The sequence below is a fragment of the Dama dama genome, chromosome 1 (assembly GCF_033118175.1).
Source record: "Dama dama isolate Ldn47 chromosome 1, ASM3311817v1, whole genome shotgun sequence".
In the NCBI taxonomy this organism is placed as follows: Eukaryota; Metazoa; Chordata; class Mammalia; order Artiodactyla; family Cervidae; genus Dama; species Dama dama.
In genome coordinates this window covers 56,264,478-56,291,429 of record NC_083681.1, presented here as the reverse complement: position 1 = coordinate 56,291,429, position 26,952 = coordinate 56,264,478, and the positions used below count along the sequence as shown (strand labels likewise).

General features: G+C 35.3%; 1 protein-coding gene across 1 annotated transcript in view; it reads right to left on the bottom strand.

Annotated features, from left to right (window-relative positions):
* ANO3 (anoctamin 3) overlaps positions 1-26,952 on the bottom strand; it is a 435,784-nt gene that overhangs the window by 170,409 nt on the left and 238,423 nt on the right. The window contains 1 exon segment of the mRNA XM_061140060.1: positions 19,137-19,255. Coding sequence (XP_060996043.1) covers positions 19,137-19,255 — 119 coding nt within the window.

The following is a 26,952-nucleotide window of genomic DNA, read 5'->3' as shown; positions in this document are numbered from 1 at the left end:
ACTTGTTTAACATTTAATGTTACAAGACATGCTTCTTTAAATTCAGATTTTTTTCTCATTCGACTTTGACATATTATTAACTAAAATATCTTGTATAAAAATAATTTGAGAACATCTTAAAAAGACATACTTTTGTAAGTGATTATACTTTATAAATATTTTGAATCAAGAACAAATTTTAGAGTAGAACTTGTGAATACCTATTTCATTGAAACCAAAAATCAAATGCATTTAAAAATAGTCAAAACTTCAGAGAGGCAGCATCTGTTATGTGAGATAAACACTGATAGTTAAAATATATCCATTTAGATCATATATTTCTTATTTTTAAAAATACATTTCTAGTATTTGAAAGAACAGATATACTCATCTTCAATTCTGAAGTCAATATCTATAATTCTTAGTTGACATCTTACATATTTTTAAGGAAACAGAAAAGTAAAATAGAATTCCTAGATTGATATACTTATTTAAACATACCACAGTCAGAGTTCTGGGTTCAGCTGCATTTGGAATCCTTCATTGCTGACAACAGAGTTTCAAATGACAGTCTTCTTTGAAGCACTCTTCAGCTTGACAACAGAAAGTTCTCCCTTCCACCTCCTGCTTTTTCCATTAGCTAGAGTGTTACATATTGAACGCTGCACAAAGCATTTGACTGGAGGGTTTTTAGACAACTCTTTAAATGCCTGAGTCTGAATAATGATTAAAAGGGGAAAAAAGATAACACATCATCTCTTTATAAGAACTTCTGTATTTTTTTATTACTTTATTTTAAGGGGGAGTGGTTATGGGGTGGAGTAGGGGGCTGCCTTCGTGTGTCATTGTTTAATAGTGTCTACGTATGATTCATCTAAATGGCATTTAGTTATATAATGTCAGTGACATTTTGATGATTTTACTGTCAATTTTTAATGATCTACTGCATATTCTTAGGTTATTTGAATTAGTTGGGCAGATTAACATAAAAGGTGGGAGGTATGTTTCAGCCTGAATAATAGTGGTCTGACAAACAAAAAGTTTTTTTATTGGTGAACTTTTTTTTAATAGGTAATTTTTTTTGATAGCTGATTGAGGTTGTCTATATACCTTTTTCCAGTTCATGTAAATGGCCACATTTTCTTTTTCACTAGAGAAAGTTACAACAGAACTATTTGTAGTTTTTGAAAAATTCTGTTATCTGTTACTTGATATTGTATTATATTGGCTCTGGGATGAAAATGATGAAGTGTGATTGTAAACTGAAAACAACAGAAGTAATTGTTACCTAAAAAAAAATAATAAATGAATAAATAGAATTGAACAATTTTGTCCTTCTGTGATTAACATTGACAGGATAAAATGCAACAGAAGGTTATATTTATTTCTGTCAAGAAAACCTCCACAGGATAGCTTGTAATTGAGACTGACAAGACACTGCACTAAGAATCAGCCACTTAATGGATATGGCCCTGAATTAATCAGCATGCTAAAAGTGGATTTTCTAGTTAATCCCACATAATAGAACATTTTAATGTCACACGAGTTTGAAACCTTTAAACAACAAATGGAAGATTACTGTAATTCCTATGTCTACACTGTCTGTGTCATCAAGGGGTTAATAAAATCATGCAAGTCTCCATGCCTAGGATCCTCACCTGGAATCTTGAATTGCAGCTTGCAAAGAAGTCAACAGTCACAAGACAATTTTTTAAAATTCTACAAGTTTCAGAAGTTGTTTAATAAACACAAGAATACTTAATTTGTTGATATTTTCTTCCCTTTTAAAATAGTGATAGTGGCTCAGAATGGTCATATTTTGATGGATGCATTTGCTGGCAGGAAGGAGTCTGTAGGCCAGTGTGAATGGAGGCAAAGGGCATGGGGCAGTGAAGGGCAGAAAAGAGCTGAGTATTTCACAGTTTATTAGGATTTGAGCATAGGAACCTCAATTTTATAGTTTCTTCTTAAGCAGAAAACATTGACAAAAGCATAATATCCATGGTCCCTAGTGAACATGAGGATTCCTGAGTGAGGTGAACATGTTCCCTACCTGATGGACTTGTCTCGTGGGTTCTTCAGGCCCTTGTGCACACCTCCAATACGTTGTTCAGCACAGCACAGAGCCTGGTAGTGAGGTGGCCTCTATGGACTTCCTGCCGACTGCTTATCTAGCTGTATGATAACAAGATACTTAGCCATTCCCAACTTCCATTTCCTCACCCCTGAAAAAGGGGTAAAAAGATACCCAACTTTTTAAGAGTTGCAAATATAAATGGATGCAGGTCATCAACAAAATCTCTGAAGGATCCTTAATAGATGTTAGCTGTTGTAATTATTTAATGTTATTTTTATTAATGTTCCAATTCCCAGTCCAGTGTTCCTTCCGCTACACACACAACCTGGAGAGCCTCAAGTTAGGAGATTAATGAAGTAGACTTGACTTCAGCTGTGTCCAAATAGCATTAGTTTTGATTTGATTTCACTGACTGCCCTCGCATCTCAGCAGGTAGAGAAAGAGTTTGATGTGAGCCTATCATTGACTGACTATATAAATATCAAGCAGAAGAATTATCCGCACCATTTAACTGGTGTGCCCACACATTAATTTATTAAATTTGCTTTCACGTCCCATAAATGTACATAAGATTCTGCAGACAAGTTATTGCAGCTTTCATTTTAGAGCTAAAGTCCCCCAGGGAGGCTTAGGAGATCTCCCAAGATGAGCTAAATACTCGTGGGGACAACCAGTAAGCTGGTGATTGAGGAAGCCTGTTCTGTGTCTAATTACCAAGACATTCGTTCCAGGAGAGAGAAAACATCTATGGCATTTTGTTTGTTTTCTTGTATCGCTTATGAAATAAGACGACTTCCTAAATAGGCACATTTTCCCCATATAGTCTTTAAGGGAACAAAAAGACAACAATCCCAACAAAGCCATCCCTCACCTAAATCTACTCTCATAATTAAATGTCTCTTGATCTAGCATCCTGCTCTGGACATAGCTGTAGGGGATTTTGTGGAGGAGTAGAGTTTTGTGGAGTTTATTTTTCCCTGATTTACAAGGGTAGTTCCTATACTGTGTGGCAGATGCATTTGAAAACATTTAGATTGCTGATTATTATGTAACCCCAAGGAGTATACACTTCCTCCTTTGTGGCTATTTTGCTAGAAATATTAAGTCTATAACAAACTCCCTGTAAATTTTTATTTTGTTGATACATGAGTAAATTACAAATAGGTCAGTCCACTCCTGGGATGTAGAGGGTTAGTCACACAATATTAAAATACAGAACTACCTACTTCAGAGCAACATTTTTGGATTTTTGAAATATATGATTAATATATGAGTATGTTTATTATAGTTAACTATTAAGCTGAAGTCAGAAAAGCATAGAGTACTGAGGATAAAGAAACATGCGACAATCCAATTCTGTTCCTGCTGAGTTTAGAGGCTGGGCAAAAGCTTACCTCTTTAAATCTGATTTTCTTCACTAGTAAAACTACTACTACTTACTTTCCTTATTATGAGAATTAAATTAGATTATATATATATATATATATATATATAGAGAGAGAGAGAGAGAGAGAGAGAGAGAGAGAGAGAGCACTTCTGATGTATAAGTGATGAGTACATCCTAGGGGAAAATCTAAATGCTATTTAATGATAGTTAACATACTAAAAAGCTGAAGTCCTGAATTGCTCTTATCTCACCAGTATAGCAAAGTGGAAAAGCAGTTGTAGAAAACAGAACCATCCTATTTTAAATTCTGCATATGCCCATTTACTAGCTGTGTGAGATTTTTTAAAATAGGAATTATAGTAGTGTAATACTTAACAGCTTACATATAAGAATATGTAAAATAAACTTTAAGTCATGTGAATTTGACCAATCAGTTTAAGTTTTTGTACACAATGCTAATAATTTTATTTATGAAAAAGAGCTATATTATTTTTATATAGATGGGATCAAACTGCATTTTAAAACCATTTTCTTATTACATAGTTATACACTGTGATCATTTCACGTCATCCTTAAATAATTGGGGACTTATTTTTCAATAGAATATCACCTTATTTAAAGGCATTACTACTTTTAATTTCATTTTTTACTCTTGAACATTTAAGTGCTTTATATTCCCTCCCCCACAATTCCCTTACAAATTACAGTGTGAGAAACATCTTTAAACAATTATTTGGGCTAACATCTAATTATGTTCTCCGAATAAGTTCCTAGAAGTGGGTCAAAGGAAAGATTATTTTAAAGTTTTTAATCCTTATTGTCAAATTACTTTCCAGAAAATTTGGATCAATACACATATCTACCAATAAAAAGTAAAAGTGACAGTTTATAGTATCAATTTTGAGTTTTATTTTTAAAATTATAATTATACATAATTGTATATATATAATTATAATTATTTGGTTTAAAAATTGTTTACTTTTGTATTTCTGCAATTACTAGTTCTGTTAATCACTTTACATGTTAAAGCTATTGTTTTTTTAGTTTTTTTACTTGTGCATTTATCAATTATATTACTATGATGTCTTTGTAGATTAAGAATATTAACCAACCTTTGGTATATTCTAGTATACTCTATATGTAGAATCTTAAGTTTATCTCTTTCGTCTTAACGCCATTGTAATTTTGATACTAGTAAGTATCTAGCCAACTCCATCAAGATTTCCATGATTAATTTTGTTGCTTGTGTAGAAAATCCCTTTAGAGAAACCATTTTTCCAGTCTGTGATTAGAAAAAAAAAAATGCTTGTTTTATTTTTACACATACAATTTTGAATTGATTAACTATTTAGCTCTTCAATTCATTTCGGTGTAAGATGTGAGGTAGGCATCTGAAAACATTTTGCGTGAGTACTAAGTCATGTCTGATTTTATACCACCCTACGGACTGTGACTTTCCTGGTGGAGCAGGTGGTAAAGCATCTGCCTACAATGTGGGAGACCTGGGTTCGATCCCTGGGTGGAGAAGATCTCCTGGAGAAGGGAATGGCAACTCACTCTAGTATTCTTAGGCGCCCGGCTAGCTCAGTCGGTAGAGCATGGGGCGCTTAATCCCAGGTTCTCGGGTTCGAGCCCCACGTTGGGCGCATGCAGTGTTTGGGCTTACCTGGTGGCTCAGAGGTTAAAGCATCTGCCTGCAATTAGGGAGACCTGGGTTCGATCCCTGGGTCGGGAAGATCCCCTGGAGAAGGAAATGGCAATCCACTCCAGTATTCTTGCCTGGAGAATCCCTTGGACGAAGAAGCCTGGTGGGCTACAGTCCACGGGGTCGCAAAGAGTCGGATACGAGTGAGCGACTTCACTTTCACTTTCACTATGGACTGTAGCCATCCTCTGCCCATGGGATTCTCCAGGCAAGAATACTGGATTGGTTGCCATGCCGTTCTCCAGGGGATCTTTCCCGACCGAGGAATCAAACCCACATCTCTTAAGTCTCCTGTGTTGGCAGAAGGGGTCTTTACCACTAGCGCCACCTGAAAACATTTTAGAGTGAGTGAGTGAAGTCACTCAGTCATCTCCGACTCTTTGTGACCCCATAGACTGTAGACTACCAGGCTTCTCTGTCCATGGGATTCTCCAGGCAAGAACACTGGAGTGGGTTGCCATAACCTCTTCCAAATTACTGATCAGTTACTGTGAGAACATTTGCACATTTTTTAAAAGATTGATGTCTTTACAATTTGAAATGCTACTTTTATCACAATACATACACGAACACATGAACACATTTGGGTTTAAACAACTCATAGATAATGTGGAGGGGTTCTAGAAAATCTTATGCGAAATCTTAGGGAAATTATACACTAGCAATTAGCAAGTATAGAACACACCCTCATCATTTTCTGATGAGGGCTTCTGAGGGTCAAGGTAAGTGATTAAACAGCACAATTGAGGGACATGCCTTCTATGGCCATAGGGAAGATAATGCTCTCCTCAGTATCAAAGAGTCTGCAGACAAGATCAGGTATTTGTTAGACTGCTTAAAAAGGAGTCTTTTTAAAACTAGGGAAGAAGATAAATTTAAAATACTGGAAAAAACATTAAGAAACCAAAATGATTTCCTGCATGTCCCATGGTTTACATAAAAATTAAATATTTAGGGTACAGTTTCCCACAATGAAATTATTAAATATAAACAAGTATTATCTCAGATCCTAAGTTAGGGAAATATTAGCATTTTCTTTAGAAACTATCTCAATAAATGCAAATAATTAGTATTTAATTTCACGTATACTTGTCAGCTGAAGCAGCCATACTGGGTCAAGTTTAGTCATTTACCTTGTATTTTAAATTAATATTATCTTATAATTACTGGGGCAAAGTATGCAAATTCAGAATATTAACACCTATACATTATTTGAAGACGAAGAACCATTGAATTGAATTAAACAACTGCCAATGTCCACAGGAAAGGTACACTGTAGAAGACAATAGAGACCATCTGCCTGCATCATCACCATTATATGATCTGTGCTTCTCCAGCCTTAGAAAATTATTTCTGTTACCAATTTAGTTAAAGATGAACATCATCTGCCAATGAAAGTAGACAGTCAAATTGAATGGCCTTGTGATTCAAATTTAATGAACTGCTAAAATATTCATATCAGGATTTTCCTGGTCTATAACCCCTTTCCTGTCTGATATGATACCCAAAGTCCCTTAAGGGGGGGAGTTACTATAATTTGAAATATAGATTTATATTCTCAGATATTATTAGCAACATCTATAGTTATTTTTGGCATCCTGAGGGACAGTAGCAGCAGTAAACTCTTCATTAATGTCTAGTACACAAGCCACTGATTCTGCTTCACAGCTTCATTCCTTGTAATCTAGATTAATCACAGACATTCTCAGTGAACTGTCTACATCTAGAAGCCTCAGCTGGTATGAAGTATATGATTCCTTGATGGAGAAGGATTTTGTTTCTCAGAACCATCCAGTTGGTTATCGGACTTTATTGTCATGTGTTATTCATAGTTCTCTCTATACTAATGAGACAGAGATAGGAAATATTTACCGAAATCATCTTAAAAAGAATCCCTCTCTCTTCTAAAACTTTGCTTGCAGTCTGCCCAGGTGCTCCAGTCTATAAATCCATAGAATTGCTCCTTTTCTCACATTACATTATTAATTTTCTCCCTCAATTTTCTTGTCTACACATGTGTGACAGAGTCTTTTTGTCAAAATGTTAGAAAGGAAATAAACTTGCCTTTAAAAAAGCTAGTTCTTCACCAATTTTAATGGGTGTTTGGAACATTGCTAACAATACACATATGGTTTAATGGAAGGTAATCTTGGAATTCTGCACTGATTCAAAGGTATAAAAAAACTACTTTTGTAAATAGAGTTTTATTAAAAAAGATAATTTAAGAAAATGTTAGATCCCTAGATTTCTCGTGATTTAGGTTATGACATTAAGATATACTTGGGCTCTATAGAATTATAACATGGGTATGTGTGGAAAACTCGGGGACAATTTTGCAAATGTTCCCTTTCCAGTGAGAAAGAATTCATTTTACATTTACAATCACTGGTGTCAGCAAATATGCTACCCTCTAACATTTATGGCTCCAATATGTATTGTGGAGAAATAAACCATCCCCAAATAAGTTTTATTTAGCTCAGGAATCTGTGAGCAGGCTGGGCCCAGTTGTGTAGTTCTCCTGGTCTCAGCTAGACCTTCTGTGGGTTCTAGCTGGATTCTTTCACATCTCTGTGTCAGCTGGGACAACTGGACTCACTAGGCTTCAGTCCTTATTATCCTCTTACAGGATGGCTCTCACATTCCTATGATGGAGGCAGAGTCCCAAGAGGAATAATGGGAGTGCAAGATCTTTCAAGTTCAAGGCTCAGCACTGGGACATTGTCACTTCTGCAGGCAATCTATTGATCAAAGCCCAAGGCCAGTCCAGTAAGAGTGTACTTGTTGGAAGGGAGAACCTGCAAAGTTTCACTGAAAATATTGTAGGTATAGGGGAGAGGGAAGGGCTGTGGCCATTTTTCTATCTACTGCAATGCCCCAGAGATATTTAAATACAGCTTTTATTATAAAGCTTGAGGCTAGATAAATCTAGACTTATCTCATATCCAGTATAATCTCTAATTTCTAAAGCCTCTTAGCTTTCTCCATTTATATGCATGCCCACCTCCTGAACTGCATCTCACTACATGGACAGCAAGACCTGTCCATGTTTGCCATCTTTCTCTGTCCTCTGTCCTGTGGTGTCAAACTCTGCTCATAGTGGGTTAAAAATAAATAAAAAATATGTCCTATTAACTTATCAATATCATTTTATTGTATTAGATATCAGTATCATGAGTTTAATCTCTGAAATATTAAGGAATTTTAGTGTAAATGATATGTGCCTAAAGTTAATAACTTGAAGAAAATATTCTAAAGAAATAATTCATTTTACTGAAGATAATTTTAGAGCAAACTGTAGTATCTTACAAATATATTTGACTCACAAAATTATCAGAAGCAGTGGATTTATGGTCAAAGCAAAATTCACCACACTGACTCAAGATCATTCAGGAAATGTTTGCACAATGGCTGACAAAACAAATTCTCAAGCAGATGTATAGTCTACCTATACAATAACCAGTAAACTAATCAAGTGGATTTCTATATTTATTTATTTGTTTTTACTATTGATAAACTCAACAGGACTTCCTCATAAATTCAATGTAAGACACCACTTTGACACATTTGGAGTTATTTCCTAGAACCTAGTTTTTATAGCTGATGGCAGTCTTGTTAGAAATTTCTATTTGTTTTCTATAATCTAACACTTGTCATGATTTACAATGTAGTTTACATTGGGAGTCATTTTCCTCTGTGAATCTTTGTTCCCTTTCTGCTGACTTTTTATAAACTTGTTTTTTCATCTCTAAAACATAATTGAATAACTTTTATGAAGAAATAAAATATCAGTTACACTGTATAAAATGCATAGGACAGGTTGCAACCAGTACAGTTATCCCAAGCAAATAACATAATGCACAGATCTTCAGCCATACATCTAGATACATAGAGATTAATATGTGCTAATTTGAACCATATGAAAGTTGCTATTTTGTAGGTCACAAGTGAATGGATGTTGTCAATTTCCTAAAAGCCAGCTTAAAATATATGTACATACACGTACACACATATATATGCATATCATTTAATGATGGGATGAAACATCAATAACCTCAGATATGCAAACGACACCACCCTTATGGCAGAAAGTGAAGAAGACTTAAAGAGCCTCTTATTGAAGGTTAAAGAGGAGGTTAAAAAATGTTTGCTCCTTGGAATAAAAGCAATGAAACCTAGACAGTGTATTAAAAAGCAGAGACATCACTTTGCCTACAAAGGTCTGTATAGTCAAAGCTATTGTTTTTCCAGTAGTCATGTATGGATGTGAGAGCTGAAAAATAAAAAAGACTGAGTGCCAAAGAATTGATGTCTTCAAACTGTAGTGCTGGAGTCTTGAGAGTCCAGACTGCAAGGAGATCCAACCAGTCAGTCCTAAAGGAAATCAGTCCTGAATATTCATTGGAAGGACTGATGCTGAAGCTGAAGCTCCAATACTTTGGCCACCTGATGCAAAGTGCTGACTCATTGGAAAAGACCCTGATGCTGGGAAAGACTGAAGGCAAAAGAAGAAGGGGATGGCAGAGGATGAGATGGTTGGGTGGTACTATCAACTCAATGAACATGAGTTGGACCAAACTCCTGGTAACTACTGAAGGACAGTGAAGCCTGGCATGCTGCAGTCCTTGGGGTCACAAAGAGCTGGACATGACTGAGCAAACAGCAGAACTGAACAACAACAGCATAGTTATAAACTAAGGTTATTCAGATACTTGTTCAAACAATAGATATATAGGTCATTGCTTTTTTGAGGTTCTCTCTGATAAATGTACATAAAGAATACACCTAAGAAGATTATTTTACCTTTCATTTATAGATAAGCTTTTCAAGCAAGTAGCCTAGCTAAATGTATTTTAAACATCTTTTTTTCTTCTTTTGGAATAGAACTACTTATTCAAGTTGGATTTGTGCTGCACCTTAACCTATAAAATGGATGAAAGTGGACATATTTTCATAGAAGATAGAAGAGTGAATCCAAAAACCTCCAGATGATGCACTACATTTTCAAATTTGAATAGAAGTGTAATAGAACTAACAGGACTTTAGGTTAGGATTACTGGACTGGACGACTGTGGTATATTACCATCATCACACACCACTCTCTTATTTTGCTGTCAAAAAAACAAAAGATGTATGCAGGTGTAATTATTTCTTCTTAACTTGAATATTCTAAAGTTCAAGTCTAGTCTAGAGATTTGGGAATTGGTGACTGTTGAGCAGCAATGGAATGGAAGGTGTCATTGGCAGTGGTGGTTTAGTTGCTAAGTCATGTCCAACTCTTGGCAATCCCATGGACTATATCCCACCAGGCTCCTCTGTCCTTGGGATTTTCCAGGCAAGAATACTGGAGTGATTTGCCTTTTCCTTCTCCAGTGGATCTTCCCAATCCAGGGATCGAACCTGGGTTTCCTGCACTGTAGGCAGATTCTTTACTGACTGAGCTACCAGGGAAGCCCAAAGAGAGGGAAGGAAAGCATAGAATGAAAAGAGACTGAAATCATAAAGGGAAGAAAACACGTGGCATGTGCTAATTTTTAAAGACACAGATAACACAAATTTTATTTAATCTTAATTCATTTTTTAATTATTTGAAGCATATCATATTTGTGTTCCTACTCATTGGTGCTAAAAGTATCTTAAGGTAAAATATCTGCTTTTCCTCAATTTTTCTTATGGCTTCTCTCAGGCTCAGGTCTCTTGGAACAATGCTTTAGATATAATTTTTGTTTGTTATTGTTCAGTTGCTAAATCATGTCCAACTCTTTGTGACCCCATGGACTGTAGCCCACCAAACTCCCCTGTCCAGGGGATTTCCCAGGCAAGAATAGTAGAGTGGGTTGCCATTTCCTTCTCCAGGGAATCCTCCCAACCCAGAGGTTGAAACTGTGTCTCCTGCATTGGCAAGTGGATTCTTTACCACTGAGCCACTCAACTCTCAAAACATCCACAGGGCGCCAATCAGATAGTACATAGAGAGTCAAATGAAGTAAACATCGGGAGATAAACTACAGATTTGTGAAGACAATCTAAGAAATATCAGCACAAAATAGTATCCTTACTTAACAAAATCAAACCAAAGATGAATGAATAAACCTGGCACAAATATTTATTTCTATGTCTACTTATTACAGTTCAGAATCATTATAACAGTAAGATTTAAATTGTGCCATATTTCGTCACTAACACACTGATGGTAATAAATGAAGGGATTTGTAAAATTAATCCAGGTCAAACCAAATCAAATATCACAGAAAAAGATATTTTCAAGGAAATGATTATTTGTTATTTTCCATGCAGTTGACAACTAAAAGCTAAGTCATTCCTTATGTTAACTTCCAAATTTCTTTTACTAAGTTATTCCCACTTTAATCAGTAAGCAATTTAAGAAAACATGAAGTGAACTTGGACTGAGTCAATATTTGTCTTGGAAAGCATCAAAAGGGGATGATGGTATTTGGTGCTGGATGACTTTATTGAGATACTTTGAAGAACCCACAAAAGAATTTTGAGGGATGGTGGGATTGCTGGAACCAGAGATTTTTAAAACTGAAGCCCAACCCAGTGATTTGTTGATGAATTATAGTTTCAACACAGTATTCTCAACATCCAAGTTGTTATAGAAACCTTTCATAATGTTTCAAAATCTGCAAATCAGTGTGATACACCACATTAACAAACTGAAAAATAAGGGTTATATAATCAGCTCCATAGATGAAGAAAAGGTTATTTGACAAAATTCAACATCCATTTATGATAAAAACTCCCATAAAAATGAGTATAGAGGGAACATATTTCAACATATATGACAAACCTACAGTTAACATCATACTCAACAGTGGAAAGCTGAAAGCGTTTGTTCAGGGACAAGAGAAGGCTGATCATTCTCACCACTTTCATTTAACACAGTCTTGGAAGTTCTAGCCACAACAATCAGACAATAAAAATAAGCACAAAGAATCCCAAATGGAAAGGAAGAAATAAAACTGTCAATATTTGCAGATGATATGAAACTTTGTAAAGCTAGAGGCTACAAGTTAATGTACAGAAATATGTTGTATTTCTATATACTAACAACAAACAAACTACTAGAAACAGAAATTTTTAAAAAGTCATATTTGCGGTTGCATCAAAAAAAATAAAACATCTAGGAATAAGACTATCTAAGGAGGTAAAAGATATACTTGCAAAACTGATACTGATGAAAGTAACTAAAGACCAGATAAACAGATGAAAATATATATTAATACCATACTTATGGACTGAAAGAATTAATAACGTTAAAATGATCATACTACCCAAGGCTTTCCACAGATTCAACACAATCGCTATCGAAATACCAATGGCAGTTTTCACAGAACTAAAACAAATAATTCTAAAACTTCTATGGAACCACAAAAGACCCCCAAGTTGCCAGAAACAATCTTGAGAAAGAAGAACAAACCTAGAGGAATCGTGCTTTGTGATTTCAAACTATACTACAAGTTAAAGTAATCAAAACCACATGCTACTGGCACAAAAACAAACACAGATATCAATGGAACAGAACAATGAATCTGTGACAAAGGAGGCAACAACATACAATGGGAAAGACAGTCTCTTCAATAAATGATGTTGGAAAAACCAAACAGCTACATACAAATAGGTCAAACTGGACTACTTTCTCCCACCATTCACAAAAGTAAATTAGAAATGGATTAAAGATATAAACGCAAACCCAAAACCATGAAACTTCTAGGAGATAATATGGGCAGCATGCTTTTTGACATTAATCTCAACAATATTTTCTATATATGTCTCCTTAGACAAGGGAAACAAAAGCAAAAATAAACAAATGGGACTACATTACATTAAAAATCTTTTGCACAGTGAAGGAAACTGTCAACAAACTAAAAAGGTTCTCCAGGGGATCTTCTCAACCGAGGGACTGAACCCACATCTCTTGCCCTGGCAGGCAGATTCTTTACTTCTGGGCCACCAGGGAAGCCCATATGGAATATTACTCAGCCATAAAAAATAAAATATTCCCATTTGTGACAACGCGGAAGGACCTAGAGACCTAGATTATTATCAGTAACCATTATGCTTACTGAAGTAAATCAGGCAGAGAAAGAAAGTAAAACACTGTATGATTTCACTTACATGTCAAATCTAAAAAACAAAATAAAAGGATAAATATAAAACAGAATTATAGACAGGGAGGACAAGTGATTGCCGGGGGCAGGGGAGGGAGGAGGGGAGGAAAGAAGTAAGGGAGATTAAAAGGTACAAACTTCATGCATCCCACCTGGGCTGGTGATCTGTTTCACCATAGATAGTATACATGCTGTTCTTTTGAAACATCCCACCCTCACATTCTCCCACAGAGTTCAAAAGTCTGTTCTGTATTTCTGTGTCTCTTTTTCTATTTTGCATATAGGGTTATCGTTACCATCTTTCTAAATTTCATATATATGTGTTAGTATGCTGTAATGTTCTTTATCTTTCTGGCTTACTTCACTCTGTATAAGGGGCTCCAGCTTCATCCATCTCATTAGGACTGGTTCAAATGAATTCTTTTTAATGGCTGAGTAATATTCCATGGTGTATATGTACCACAGCTTCCTTATCCATTCGTCTGCTGATGGGCGTCTAGGTTGCTTCCATGTCCTGGCTATTATAAACAGTGCTGCGATGAACATTGGGGTGCACGTGTCTCTTTCAGATCTGGTTTCCTCAGTGTGTATGCCCAGAAGTGGGATTGCTGGGTCATATGGCAGTTCTATTTCCAGTTTTTTAAGAAATCTCCACACTGTTTTCCATAGCGGCTGTACTAGTTTGCATTCCCACCAACAGTGTAAGAGGGTTCCCTTTTCTCCACACCCTCTCCAGCATTTATTGCTTGTAGACTTTTGGATAGCAGCCATCCTGACTGGCATGTAATGGTACCTCATTGTGGTTTTGATTTGCATTTCTCTAATAATGGGTGATGTTGAGCATCTTTTCATGTGTTTGTTAGCCATCTGTATGTCTTCTTTGGAGAAATGTCTGTTTAGTTCTTTGGCCCATTTTTTGATTGGGTCATTTATTTTTCTGGAATTGAGCTGCAGGAGTTGCTTGTATATTTTTGAGATTAATCCTTTGTCTGTTTCTTCATTTGCTATTATTTTCTCCCAATCTGAGGGCTGTCTTTTCACCTTACTTATAGTTTCCTTTGTAGTGCAAAAGCTTTTAAGTTTCATTAGGTCCCATTTGTTTATTTTTGCTTTTATTTCCAATATTCTGGGAGGTGGGTCATAGAGGATCTTGCTGTGATTTATGTCGGAGAGTGTTTTGCCTATGTTCTCCTCTAGGAGTTTTATAGTTTCTGGTCTAACATTTAGATCTTTAATCCATTTTGAGTTTATTTTTGTGTATGGTGTTAGGAAGTGTTCTAGTTTCAGTCTTTTACAAGTGGTTGACCAGTTTTCCCAGCACCACTTGTTAAAGAGGTTGTCTTTTTTCCATTGTATATCCTTGCCTCCTTTGTCAAAGATAAGGTGTCCATAGGTTCGTGGATTTATCTCTGGGCTTTCTATTCTGTTCCATTGATCTATATTTCTGTCTTTGTGCCAGTACCATACTGTCTTGATGACTGTGGCTTTGTAGTAGAGTCTGAAGTCAGGCAGGTTGATTCCTCCATTTCCATTCTTCTTTCTCAAGATTACTTTGGCTATTCAAGGTTTTTCGTAGTTCCATACAAATTGTGAAATTCTTTGGTCTAGTTCTGTGAAAAATACCGTTGGTAGCTTGATAGGGATTGCATTGAATCTATAGACTGCTTTGGGTAGAATAGCCATTTTGACAATATTGATTCTTCCAATCCATGAGCATGGTATGTTTCTCCATCTGTTTGTGTCCTCTTTGATTTCTTTCATCAGTGTTTTATAGTTTTCTATGTATAGGTCTTTTGTTTCTTTAGGTAGATATACTCCTAAGTATTTTATTCTTTTTGTTGCAATGGTGAATGGTATTGTTTCCTTAATTTCTCTTTCTGTTTTTTCATTGTTAGTATATAGGAATGCAAGGGATTTTTGTGTGTTAATTTTATATCCTGCAACTTTACTATATTCATTGATTAGCTCTAGTAATTTTCTGGTAGAGTCTTTAGGGTTTTCTATGTAGAGGATCATGTCATCTGCAAACAGTGAGAGTTTCACTTCTTCTTTTCCTATCTGGATTCCTTGTACTTCTTTTTCTGCTCTGATTGCTGTGGCCAGAACTTCCAACACTATGTTGAATAGTAGTGGTGAGAGTGGGCACCCTTGTCTTGTTCCTGATTTCAGGGGAAATGCTTTCAATTTTTCACCATTGAGGGTGATGCTTGCTGTGGGTTTGTCATATATAGCTTTTATTATGTTGAGGTATGTTCCTTCTATTCCTGCTTTCTGGAGAGTTTTAATCATAAATGAGTGTTGAATTTTGTCAAAGGCTTTCTCTGCATCTATTGAGATAATCATATGGTTTTTATCTTTCAATTTGTTAATGTGGTGTATTACATTGATTGATTTGCGGATATTAAAGAATCCTTGCATTCCTGGGATAAAGCCCACTTGGTCATGGTGTATGATTTTTTTAATATGTTGTTGGATTCTGTTTGCTAGAATTTTGTTAAGGATTTTTGCATCTGTGTTCATCAGTGATATTGGCCTGTAGTTTTCTTTTTTTGCGGCATCTTTGTCTGGTTTTGGAATTAGGGTGATGGTGGCCTCATAGAATGAGTTTGGAAGCTTACCTTCTTCTGCAATTTTCTGGAAGAGTTTGAGTAAGATAGGTGTTAGCTCTTCTCTAAATTTTTGGTAGAATTCAGACAACAAATAACACACAAAGGGATTCCCATAAGGATAACAGCTGATCTATCAATAGAAACCCTCCAGGCCAGAAGGGAATGGCAGGACGTACTGAAAGTAATGAAAGAGAATAACCTACAACCTAGATTACTGTATCCAGCAAGGATCTCATTCAGATATGAAGGAGAATTCAAAAGCTTTACAGATAAGCAAAAGCTGAGAGAATTCAGTACCACCAAACCAGCTCTTCAACAAATGCTAAAGGATCTTCTCTAGACAGGAAATGCAGAAAGGTTGTATAAACGTGAACCCAAAACAACAAAGTAAATGGCAACGGGACCACACCTATCAATAATTACCCTAAATGTAAATGGGTTGAATGCCCCAACCAAAAGACAAAGATTGGCTGAATGGATACAAAAACAAGACCCCTATATATGCTGTCTACAAGAGACCCACCTCAAAACAAGAGACACATACAGACTAAAAGTGAAGGGCTGGAAAAAAATATTTCATGCAAACGGAGACCAAAAGAAAGCAGGAGTCGCAATACTCATATCAGATAAAATAGACTTTCAAATAAAGGAAGTGAAAAGAGACAAAGAAGGACACTACATAATGATCAAAGGATCAATCAAAAAAGAAGATATAACAATTATAAATATATATGCACCCAACATAGGAGCACCGCAATATGTACGGCAAATGCTAACGAGTATGAAAGAGGAAATTAATAGTAACACAATAATAGTGGGAGACTTTAATACCCCACTCACAACTATGGATAGATCAACTAAACAGAAAATTAACAAGGAAACACAAACCTTAAAAGACACAATGGACCAGCTAGACCTAATTGATATCTATAGGACATTTCACCCCAAAACAATCAACTTCACCTTTTTCTCAAGTGCACACGGAACATTCTCCAGAATAGATCACATCCTGGGCCATAAATCTGGTCTTGGAAAATTCAAAAAAATTGAAATCATTCCAGTCATCTTTTCTGACCACAGTGCAGTAAGATTAGATCTCAATTACAGGAAAAAAATTGTTAAAACTTCAAACATATGGAGGCTAAATAACACGCTTCTGAATAACCAACAAATCCTAGAAGAAATCAAAAAAGAAATCAAAATATGTATAGAAATGAATGAAAATGAAAACACAACAACCCAAAACCTATGGGACACTGTAAAAGCAGTGCTAAGGGGAAGGTTCATAGCATTACAGGCTTACATCAAGAAACAGGAAAAAAACCAATTAAATAACCTAACTCTACACCTAAAGCAATTAGAGAAGGAAGAAATGAAGAACCCCAGAGTTAGCAGAAGGAAAGAAATCTTAAAAATCAGGGCAGAAATAAATGCAAAAGAAACTAAAGAGACCATAGCAAAAATCAACAAAGCTAAAACCTGGTTTTTTGAAAAAATAAACAAAATTGACAAACCATTAGCAAGACTCATTAAGAAACAAAGAGAGAAAAACCAAATTGACAAAATTAGAAATGAAAATGGAGAGATCACAACAGACAACACTGAAATACAAAGGATCATAAGAGACTACTACCAGCAGCTCTATGCCAATAAAATGGACAACTTGGATGAAATGGACAAATTCTTAGAAAAGTATAACTTTCCAAAACTGAACCAGGAAGAAATAGAAGATCTTAACAGACCCATCACAAGCAAGGAAATCGAAACTGTCATCAAAAATCTTCCAGCAAACAAAAGCCCTGGTTCAGTTTTGGAAAGTTATACTTTTCTAAGAATTTGTCCATTTCATCCAAGTTGTTCATTTTATTGGCATAGAGCTGCTGGTAGTAGTCTCTTATGATCCTTTGTATTTCAGTGTTGTCTGTTGTCATCTCTCCATTTTCATTTCTAATTTTGTTAATTTGGTTCTTCTCTCTTTGTTTCTTAATGAGTCTTGCTAATGGTTTGTCAATTTTGTTTATTTTTTCAAAAAACCAGGTTTTAGCTTTGTTGATTTTTGCTATGGTCTCTTTAGTTTCTTTTGCATTTATTTCTGCCTTGATTTTTAAGATTTCTTTCCTTCTGCTAACTCTGGGGTTCTTCATTTCTTCCTTCTCTAATTGCTTTAGGTGTAGAGTTAGGTTATTTAATTGGTTTTTTTCTTGTTTCTTGATGTAAGCCTGTAATGCTATGAACCTTCCCCTTAGCACTGCTTTCACAGTGTCCCATAGGTTTTGGGTTGTTGTGTTTTCATTTTCATTCATTTCTATACATATTTTGATTTCTTTTTTGATTTCTTCTATGATTTGTTGGTTATTCAGAAGCGTGTTATTTAGCCTCCATATGTTTGAAGTGTTAACAATTTTTTTCCTGTAATTGAGATCTAATCTTACTGCACTGTGGTCAAGTTGCAAAGTAACTGAGTCATGGGTATGAAATACACAGTGTGGGGAATAGAGTCAGTAACTACATTATACCTTTATATGGTGAAAAATGAAAGTGAAAGTCACTCAGTCGTGTCCAACTCTTTGCGACCCCATGGACTATACACATGATAAATATAATGAACACTGCTGTATGCTGTATATGAAAGTTGTTAAGAGTAAATTCTAAGAGTTCTATTATAAGAAATATATATATATATTTCTGTCTCTTTGATTTCGCATCTATATGAGATGATGAATGTTTACTCAACTTATTCTGGTAACCCTTTCATGATGTATGTAAGTCAAATAATTATACTGTATACCTTAAACTTATAAAGTGCTGTGTCAATTATATCTCAACAAAACTTGAAGAAAACCAAAAAATTTCTCAAGCTGACAGCGATTCTAATTTTATAAATGATACAAACAAGGCTAAGTGAGTTTGATTGACTTGCTCAAGTTACCACAACTATAAGTATTGGAACTGCAATATTGGCCCACTTGATAATAAAATTCATACTCTCATTAAACCATGGTGTCTTTCAAAAAACAGGAAAGAAGACGGAATAAACCTCTAAAACAATTACTGAATAATTTTATCCTTTAGAATGTTTATAAAATTTTGTTGATAATATAAATGGATATGATGTCTACACATAACTTTTCAGTTTTGAGTCCTGTGCAGCCTCATTCTCTCCAGGAAATATCAACTGAAATTAAAAAGAACTGTATGGATTTAGATGTTAGAGACCTCAATGACTTATAGATTGTTTAGTTTGCATTACCTTAGGCAATCTGGGCTTGGGTTCAGAATTATTTTTAGGAACAAAGTCTTTAATGAGGCGAGATCGGTCATAATTAGCATGCTCTGATTCATCCGTGAAATCCTTATCTTTTTCTAGGGCTAGAAAAGAGAAAGAGAAAATTACATCCATTTTTATCCTTCTTTCTTTTCTTTCTCCTTAAATATAATCATCTCTTTTTTTCCCATGTTTTCTCAAGGTTTAACCAAGAATAATTTTCATATGACCCATATATCCAATAAATAAGCAAAAAAAGGTAATAATACGGAGTCTTGTCAGTAACTTTCAGAAAAAATGAAATGCATCTCTGTCATTTAGTGTACTTAAACATTTTGAAAACAAAGTTAAAGTCATGCAAATGCAACTGAATGTTATCTCTTTCGAACTTGAAAATAGAGATATTTGTTAAGAATTCAATACTATTTTGCTTTTTAAGGCAAATTTTACACATTTATTTGCTTTATTAAAAAGACTACATATTTTGGTCATTTTTTTAAAATTGCTGTTTTATAAATATGAACTTGAGTTAAGAGAGTAAGAAGTCTAAGAAATCATCTAAGAAATGCTAACAAACTTTACAAGAAAGATTAAAAAACATTAGGAGATTGAAATGAAACCACAACAGCAAAAAAGGAGCAAGAACATTGAATATGGTAATTACCACTGGAAAAATCAAAAAGGGTAACCCATATAAGAACTTATATGAACAATGAGCAAGATATAATCAATGTAAAAGAGTATAAAATAGAAAATATCCATGGTGGTTGCAAGTATCACCAAGAACTAGTGACACATTTCACAAAATTTGTGTTCTAGGTGATACAAATATCTCTCCAAATAAAAAACAGATTCCTAAATATTTAGTCTTTTCAAATAAATCAAAATGGAATTATTGTAACTATTTTATTCAATCTGTTGTTAACCTGTCAACAAGAAATTTTGACACAGAAAACTATACATAGTTCTTTCAAGAGTTCAGTCATGTGTCTCAGTATTGTAGCAAAATAAAAAATTTTGTTTATACTACATGCATTACTTTCATTAGTAATGCTTAAAATCTACTATAACATATGGCATGTGATGCATAGCTAGCAGTATCAAGTTATTAGCAGCGGTATGAACTAAGAATGAACAGATCATTATACATCTGAGGATATAATTAACTACCAATTACATTAACATGCTCTAGGCATTTGACTTATACCTATATACCTATTAATAACAGCTATCACTCATGGATGACTAATATTTGCTGACCGTATACTAATAGCCAGAAACTTAACATATATAATTTTCTTTAATCCTTATAACAACTCTAGTAGTGTGTATGATTTTTATCTATGCAATGATAAATAAACTAAGGCATATGCAAATTAAGTAGCAGGGCAAAGTTGCTGTACTATCAAACACATCCAAATTGTTGCCAAAGCTGATGTTTGTGAACATACTATAATGTTTCCCAAGACTTAGGCAAGGGTTTCTCAGGTGGTGCAGTGGTAAAGAATTTGTCTGCAGTGCAGGAGATGCAGGAGACATGGGTTCGATCTCATGTGCCAACATAATAAGTTAGTAAACTTTTGGAACAAAGTGTGTCAATATGTTTTAACAGAAAGATTGGAGGGTAACCCTAAACTTATAATGTGAAAGAAAGAAATCTATTTTCACAAGCATGTTCAACAAGCCTATGGACACTAAAGTACAGAAACCGCTGCCACCTTGATAAACAGCAACTCAGTTCTTCCGTCAACACAGGCCAGAATCCTGACTCCTCATTTCCTCTTATCACCATGTCTTCTTAGGCAAACTGTGTTGATTTAGCACAAAGCATAATTTTTCCACTTTGCCTTACTCTTTAGCACATATCACTACCTGACATGCTGTACAATTTCACTTATTTATCTTCATTTATGATCTGTTTCCCTCAGTAAGGTATTTGTGCACTGAGGTTTTACTTTTTCACCTTTGTTGTCTTTTTGTTCACTGCTTCATCCCTAATGTCTAGAACAACTAAGGACATTTAGCTGTCATTGAATATTTATTTGCTGAATAAATGGATTTAAATGTTCAACAAATCTTATCTGAAGCATCTTCAAATTAGATCTAGAAACTGATCATCTGTCAATATCTGATAATAGTTTCTTAATCTAAGCTATCACTCTATCTTGAGTAGAAGTCTGTAAGAGTCTCCCTTACTGATCTTCCTATTTCTATGTTTTCTGTCTATTACATGGCAGTCAGAGTAGCTCTTTTACAACCTAGGTTAAATCACATTAATGTTTACTCAAAGCCCCCCAATAATTTTGTAGCTCTAAGTAATAGTCATGGTCCAGATTAGGACATGTATGAAATATCAGTCTTCTTCCCACCATATCTCATCCTTGTCCCAAACCCTACCCTCCCTCCCTCCAATCCAGCCACCCCATTCCCTGATGAAAAATATACTCTCACCACAGGGCCTTTGCACTTGCTCCTCTCTCTGCAAGAATGCTCAATCCCTTTTTCATCCAGACTTCTGCTCACATCATCACATGAGAGAATCTCTCCTTGAGAGATTTTTAAAAGATCTCCTTTAGAGATCTTTCTAAAGTAGAACTTTCCATAGTTCTCTGTCTTCTCATAAAGTTTTATTACTTTTATTAGCACCTGACATAACAAGATAACATACACATATACAAAACATATATACTACATATGTACATATATCAGCAACTGACATTGCTATAACATAGATACATAATGTGGTATACATTTATCCTATATATATGTCTCTATATATATCATGTGCATATGCATATATGTGTATATACATAAAATGAATATGTACATGTTCTACATGCATATATTTGTACTGGTGCCTATATAAAGGACAAAGAACAAAGTATATATGTAGAGAGAGAGTACTGATAGATGGTCATTTGTCTCTTCTCACTATAAGTGCTATTGGTGAGGTGATTGTTTTGTTCACTGCTTCACACCCATTATTTAGCTTACTGTTTAGCATCTCATAAGTACTTAGCATCTGTTGAATAAATTGATGAATAGATGGTACACTTATATGTGGGAATATTTTCCATCTGTTAAATTGCTAATTTTACAGACTGAAAACTCATAGAAATGTTTAAAATAAGTAAGTTAAAAATTTGTTTTTCTTAATTTTGATATATTTTATTTCAAATATGTTTTCTCTTATGAATGAAACTTTTGTGACACTATGCAAACTTAAGGACAAAGAGTGACAACTACAGTATGTTAAGAATGTGAAACATTTTCTTACTTTGGCAGAAGAATGGTAGTTTTCCCCTCACCCCAGACCTTTTTCTACTATGTGTATCATAAATAGCAGAATTTTTAAAAAAAAACTGCAGTTGGTATTAACACCAACAAACATCTGTGACAATGAAGAGGACCACATTGCATTTGATTAATAAAGTGAATCCCTCTTCCATTAGAAGAATTATCTGAAATATAAACAAAACCTACTGATGTGTTTTGGTTCTTATCGAGGACACAGACCCTTGTTAGTGTGAAATATGCCCCACGTGGTAAAGATCTATTAAATTTCAAACAAACTGAATAATTTCAACAACACTAAATTACAATACCAAATGCATATTTCATTGTCTTAGGATGCTTTTCCCCCGCATTTTAGCATTTCTGAAATCAGGACGGGGTCAACAGTCCATGTTGGACCGTAAAGAGGACTGAAAACCAAGGAATTGATGCTTTCAAATTGTGGTGCTGAAGACCCTTGAGAGTCCCTTGGACAGTAAGGCGATCAAACCAGTCAAGCCTAAAGAAACTCCACCCTGAATATTCATTGGGAGGACTGATGATAAAGCTGAAGCTCCAGTACTCTGGCCACCTGATGCAAAGAGCCAAGTCACTGGAAAGACCCTGTTGCTGGGAAAAATTGAGTGTCGGAAGAGAAGGGGAAAAAAGAGGATGAGACAGTTGGATGGCATCATTGGCTCAATGGACATGAGTTTGAAAAAACTCCGGGAGACAGTGAAGGACCGGGAAGCATGGCATGCTACAGTCTATGGGGTCACAGAGTAAGATATGACTGAACAACTGAACAAGAGTAACAATCCATATCTCCTAAAAGTGATTATTAATTTGATGATGCTTTTCACAATTGCTAGTGTCTTAAAATCCAGTAAATTTGATAATTAAGAAAAACAGACTTTCGAAAAACAAAAACATTTAACCTCTGTCTGGTATAGTAGAAAACAGGTAATTTTGATTATGACAAATTTGATTATGACAACTACTGTTACTCTCCAGTAGCTGACTGGTAGAAAGACATACACTCTTAAAAAATAGACAATTGGATTTTATCAAAATAAAAAATCTGTACTTTAAAGAATACCATCAAGAAAAAGAGACAACCTTTAGAATATGAGAAAATGTTTGCATATTATATATTGAATAAGGGACTTGTATATATGTATATACAACTCTTACAAATGAATAATAGACAAACAACCCAGTTTGAAAATGGGCAAAAAATCTGAACAGACATTTCTTTGAAAATATATATAAGAGGTTCAAAGGAAAAAATAACATGAAAAGGTGTTCAACATGATTAGTGCTCAAGGAAATGCAAATCTAACCCACAATGAGAGCACTTCATATCCACTAGGATGTATATAATAAAAAAGAGTGTTGATGAGAATGTTGAGAAACTGAATCTTTATATACTGTTGATGAGAATGAAAAATGGTGAAGCTGTTGTGGAAAACAGTCTGGCAGTCTTCAAAATGTTTAACACAGAGTCACCAAATGATCTTGCATTCTACTTCTAGGTATAATATTCAAGAGAAGTGAAAACATAAGTTCATGAAAAATTTGTGCATGAATGCTCCTAGAAGCATTGTCCATAATAGCCAAAAAGTCAAAAAAATACAAATGTCCATAATCTCATGAATGGATAAATAAAATATGGTTTAATCAATATAATAGAATATTATTCAGCAATAAAAAGGGCTGAATTACTGAATTACAGTAAAACATGACTGCTAGTAGGTATGGAATTTCTTTTTGAGGTGACGGGAATGATCTAAAATTGACTGTGGTGATGGGTATACATATCTTTGAGAATATGCTAAAAACCACTGAGTTTTCACCCACTACTTAAAGTAGGTGAATTGTATGGTCAAGATGAATGGTATCTCAATAAATCCATTATAATAAAATACAAACAAACAAAAATCAAGATTCTCCAAGCTCAAGAAAATCAATTACTATGTTAATACAGAGAGCCTAATGTAATGGAAAGATTACTAATATTGGCTTGATAAAAGCCAAGTTTAAATCTTGGTTATGCTATTTATTAGCTGAGTGGCAGTGAGTCAGTTTCTTAAGATGAAAATTTGGGGTAATAAAATCTGTTCATTCCAAGGATTAAGCAGAATAATCCAAAGTGAAGAGGTACAAAAGAGCCTCTTGATGAAGGTAAAAGAGGAGAATGAAAAAGTTGGCTTAAAACTCAACATTAAAAAATTAAGATCATGGCATGCAGTCCCATCATTTCATGGCAAATAGATGGGGAAACAATAGAAACAGTGACAGACTTTATTTCCTTAGGCTTCAAAATCTATGCAGATGGTAACTGCAGCTATAAAATGAAAAGATGCTTGCTTCTTGGAAGAAAATCTACTACAAACCTAGACAGTGTAATAAAAAGCAGAGACAGCACTTTACCAACTAAGGTCCATCTAGTCAAAGCTATGGTTTTTCCAGTAGTCATGTATGGATGTGAGAGTTGGACCATAAAGAGGGCAGAGCGCCGAAGAATTGATGCTTTTAAAACATGGTGCTGGAGAAGACTCTTGAGACTCCCTTGGACTGCAAGGAGATCAAACCAGTCAATCCTAAAGGAAATCAACCCTGAATATTCATTGTAAGGACTGATGCTGAAGCTGAAAGTCCACCCCTTGGCTACCTGATGTGAAGTGCTGAATCACTGGAAAAGACCCTGATGCTGGTAAAGATTAAGAGCAGGAGAAGAAGGGGGCGACAGAGATTGAGATGCTTGTACAGCATCATCGACTCGATGGACAAGAGTTTGAGCAAACTCTGGGAGATAGTGAAGGACAGGGAAGCCTGGTGTGCTGCAGTCCATGGGGTTGCAAAGAATTGTACATGACTGAGCGACTGAAGAACAATAACAAAATGTGACTTGTACACATAAATATTGAAGAATTATATATTTCCTTCCTTTGGTTTTTCTTAAATTCACAACTCAAATATTTAGAATCAACAAAACAAATTACGTAATTTGGAGCAAACAAAAAAACCTTATCTTCCCTTTTAAATCCTAAGTGAGGAAGAAACAATGTAATTACCTTAAGTATGCCAATGTACAATTTAAAATTTAATCTAAATATCTCTTTTCCAGTCACCAATAATATGATTTATGATAAAAAACCTTTGTTGAGTCAAGTGGGAATCCAGTAAATCTTCTAACTTTTGCTTGTAAACCAGCACCAGCTCAAAACAAAAGGGACTGATCAATATAGGAGGCTACTAAGACTACAACATAAACTTTAGTGCCATCTCTAGGAGTGTAATTTTAATAACCAAGTTACTCCATCTCAGCCATTTTTCTTTATTATAATACTATTTTATTTCATTATGTTGTTACATTGTATTATAATTGCTTAAGCATCTGGAAATGGATGGTGAAACTTTTGAACAATTTTCAGTAGGTGTGAGTGATCATATTAGTGATCACTTACTTTCAGCTGCGTAACCTTCCCATTCATTACTAATGTCAGCATGTTTTAGGACTGCCAGAGTAGCTGAGGCTGAAGATTAAAACAATAGTTATTAGGTTCAAGATGGCAGCATAGAAAGATGCTGGACCCACCTCTTTCTGGGGTAGTTACATATGCATCAGTTTCTTCTGAGAAAGATCTGTAAACCAGATGAACTGCTGCTCCATGACAAAAGATAAAAGGACCACATCAAGGAAGGTAGGAGAGACCATATTTGACAGTCCTTCCAAAACCCCACTCTCAGCATAGTGACACACAGCAGGGAGGGATCTCCTCAGTTCAGCATTTTTCTCAGAGGAGCAAGGGATTTGTGCCTCACACGAGGCACCCCAGCCCTTGGGATCTGCACCAGAAAGAAAAGGCCCCAAAACACCTGACAAGAAAATAAATAGGAAATCATTCAAAGGGCCCAAAGGAACATATGGAACTGAGATTCACCTTTTAAAGGGCTTGCACGTGCTCTCATTCATATCAGCAGCAGTTTAAAAAGTGCCTAACCTTTATGTGAAGGAGATTCACTTGCTAATTTTAAAGCATCTGCAGAAAGGGCAGGAGACAGTTGAAATTCTCCAGAGACAGAGGCGTTAGTGGACACCATTTTTGCACTCTCTACCCCCTGATAGCACAAGTGAAAGTGCAAGTGTTAGTCGCTCAGTTGTGTCTGACTCTTTGCGACCCTATGGACTATCTACGGAATTCTCCAGGCAAGAATCCTGGAGTGGGTTGCCATTCCCTTCTCCAGGGGATTTTCCCAACCCAGAGATCAAACTCATGTCTCTTGTGTCTCCTGCATTGCAGGCAGATTCTTTACCATCTGAGCTACCAGAGAAGTCAGCACAAGCAGGCAAGTTAGACCCTCTTGCTGCCTTATTAGGACAGGTGGGGAAAGCAGTCTCTGCACTGTCTCACTGCCTTGCTGAAACAAAAAAGCTCAGGCGGTGTGACACTTCCTTGCTTGCTGTCTGGGTCCAGGGAACAAGAGCATTCTCCCCTTGTGGCTCAACAATGGTCTTTAGTGT